Source organism: Carlito syrichta, unplaced genomic scaffold (genome assembly GCF_000164805.1).
Source record: "Carlito syrichta isolate Samal-C Ts95f unplaced genomic scaffold, Tarsius_syrichta-2.0.1 Scaffold142869, whole genome shotgun sequence".
NCBI lineage: Eukaryota > Metazoa > Chordata > Mammalia > Primates > Tarsiidae > Carlito > Carlito syrichta.
Window position 1 is genome coordinate 6,801 of NW_007086965.1, and position 2,903 is coordinate 9,703.

The 2,903-nt window shown below is 54.5% G+C and overlaps 1 protein-coding gene across 3 annotated transcripts in view; it reads left to right on the forward strand.

Annotated features, from left to right (window-relative positions):
- Positions 1-67: 67 nt before the first annotated feature.
- CIB1 (calcium and integrin binding 1) overlaps positions 68-2,903 on the forward strand; it is a 4,913-nt gene continuing 2,077 nt past the window's right edge. For all 3 annotated transcript variants that reach the window (XM_008049981.2, XM_021708530.1, XM_008049982.2), the window contains exons 1-3: positions 68-279; positions 411-445; positions 2,339-2,447. In XM_008049981.2, coding sequence (XP_008048172.1) covers positions 229-279; positions 411-445; positions 2,339-2,447 — 195 coding nt within the window. In that variant the 5' untranslated portion in view covers positions 68-228. The remainder of the gene's footprint in view (positions 280-410; positions 446-2,338; positions 2,448-2,903) is intronic.

A 2,903-nucleotide genomic window follows, 5' to 3' on the forward strand; every position in this document is an offset into this window, starting at 1 on the left:
CCCGCCCCGGGCCCCGCCTCCAGCCCTCCTGGGACCGCCCGCAGCCGGGAACTCGCAGGCTAAACCCGGCAGGCAGCGCCTGGGCGCTTTAGGGAGGGGGCGGGCCCGAGGGCCGTGGCCCAGGAGCGGTTGCTGCGGGGATGGGGCGGTGACGCGGCCCGAGGGCGGAAGTGAGAAAGTTGCCGGCGTCCCGAGGCGAGTTGCCGGAGCTGAGCGCGCGCCGCGGCGATGGGGGGCTCGGGCAGTCGGCTGTCCAAGGAGCTGCTGGCCGAGTACCAGGTGCGCGGGACGCCGGTCCCCTGGGAGTTCGCGTGCGCGCCTCTTCCCGGGAGCGGGGTCCTGGAGCGAGCGGCGGGGCGGCCGCGGCCTCCAAGCAGCCCACCGACCCTCTGTCTGGCTTTGCCTTTCAGGACTTGACGTTCCTGACCAAGCAGGAGATCCTCCTGTAAGTACTGCCCTGAACTCCACCTCGGGATCCTCTAGAGACGGCTTCGGGGGGCCTGTCCCCAGATGGACAGACTGATTCCCCTCCACCCCAAGAGAGGGGCAGGAGCTTGCCCGAGGTCTGCGGGGGAGCCGGAGCCGGAACTGGAGGCCAGGAGTCGGAGTCGGTCTGCGCGCTCCTCCCAGCTCGCCTCCCCGCTCGCGCCCTGGCCCCAGCTTTGCATCGCTGAGCCACCTCGCAGGCTCCAGGAAAAGTGGGGCGCTCTTTGACCCTGCGCTGCTCCGGCTTAGGCACTACTGAACCAGTCCGGCAGGGGCTGCTGTGCTCTTGGCCGACTTTGGCTAAACCCCAGAAGCTTTGGGGAGTCTGGCTCCTGCTCCCAGCTATACCTGTATAATACAGGAACCGTTAACGCTTACTGAGCACTTAGCGTGCGCCAGGGCCTGCATTACCTAACTTAAACTTTAGAAAAGAGGTACGGAACAATGGAACAGCCTCAGAGAGCTTTGGTAACTGCCTAAGACTGCACGCTGAATAAGTGGATTTGAACTTGAACTGGGACCTGGTTGACCAGCTTTATGCAGGCCAGGGCACGTGAGTGAGGAGATCCCTGGTCTTCCTTTGGCAAAGATCACCTATGGGAAGGAGATGGGGGTGAGGAGGACAGTCCAGGGTGGATGCTTAAAAAAAAGAGCAGGGCGCAGAAGCTCACGCCTGCAATCCTAGCACTTTGAGCGACTGAGGTGGCAGGATTGCTTGAGCCCAAGGAGTTCAAGACCAGCCTGGGCATCATAGTGAGACCTCGTCTATACAAAAAATAAAAAAGGCCATTGCCTTGCTAAGCTATGGTGTGGCCATGTGCTCTTTGGGCTATGGATAGGCCATGTTTTCTTAAGCTTTGGCCCCCTCCCCTACCTTGGGAAGGTGAATCTCTTTTTTTCTCTCTCTCTTTCTAATTTACTTTCTAAATAAACTATATTTTCTAATTTTAAAAAAATGCCTGGTGCAGTGGCTTACACCTATAATCCCAGTACTTTGGGAGGCCGAGGTGAGGGGATTTCCTGAGCTCATGGGTCCAAGACCAGCCTGGGTAACTTGGCGAGACCTCATCTCTACAATAAATAAAAAAATTAGCCGGGCATGGTGGCATGTGCCTGTAGTTCCAGCTACTTGGAAGGCTGAGGCGGAAGGATCGACTGAGCTCAGCAGGTCGAGGCTGCAATGGCCATGAGCGTGCCACGTGCCACTGCACTCCAACCTGGGTGACAAAGTTAGACTCCAACTCAAAAAATAATAATAATAAAATAAATAAATACATAAATAAAATTAGCTGGGTATGGTGGCACATGCCTGTAGTCCTAGCTACTGAGGAGGCTGAGGTGGGAGGATCGCCTGAGCCCAGGAAGTTGATACTATGGTGAACCATGATCTTGTCACTGCACTCCAGCCTGGGTGACAGAGTGGTATCTGTCCCACTATGCCTTCCGCATCTTCGGTAAAATATACACATATATATATGGCTTTGAGGAGCAGGAGATCCCTGGAATGAAAGTGAAAATGAGATTTTTGGTTTTGTTCTTTTTTTCCCGGTTCTTCAGTGCTGACTTCTGGCTTCTCCCCCAACCTCTTGATCCCCCGGGGAGCTGTAGAATCAGTTCCCAACACATAGTAGGCCCTCACAAATACCCATCGCAAGAAGGGACTCCCAGCCTGTGCTGTCTTGTGATTGTTGTCCTTTGGCTTAGTGTTGCCTGATGGCTCAGAAGTTCTGTGTGTGTGGCTTAGCTCCTCACCTGGTTTATACCTGGTATAGAGGCACAGAGTGGGGATATAATAACACAGGGCGATGATTGCCTAGGAGTGCCAACAAAGTCCCCCCTCTCTTTCTGCCAGAGCCCACAGGCGGTTTTGTGAGCTGCTTCCCCAGGAGCAGCGGAGCATGGAGGAGTCACTGCGGGCTCAAGTGTCCTTTGAGCAGATCCTCAGTCTTCCAGAGCTCAAGGTGGTAACCCTCTACACACCCTGCCTCTGCTAAACTCCCTCACTCTTGCTGCCACTAGCTGTGAGAAACAACCCCTTTCTGTTTGTTTTTCTAACCTTGATAGGGCTTTACCAAAATCACCCAGCAGAATTATCTAGAATAGTGCTTTTCAAACTGGGATTCTGGGATATATTGTTGGAGGTTCAGAGCTTTGTCCTTTAAGGAGTTATATTATTAACTTTTGAGAAATCCTATTCCAGAGGCTGATTGCCACTCCATTGGGCTGCTAGGAAAATTTCTGTGCAAAGGGCCTGGCCCAATGCCTGGAACACTTTAGTTGCTCAATGAAATGTTTTTGTTTTAAAATAACCCATTGCCGGGCTCGGTGGCTCCGCCTGTAATTCTGCGCCTTTGGGAGGCTAAGGTGAGTGAATTGCCTGAGGCCGCGGGTTCAAGACCCGCCTGGGCAGCGAGACC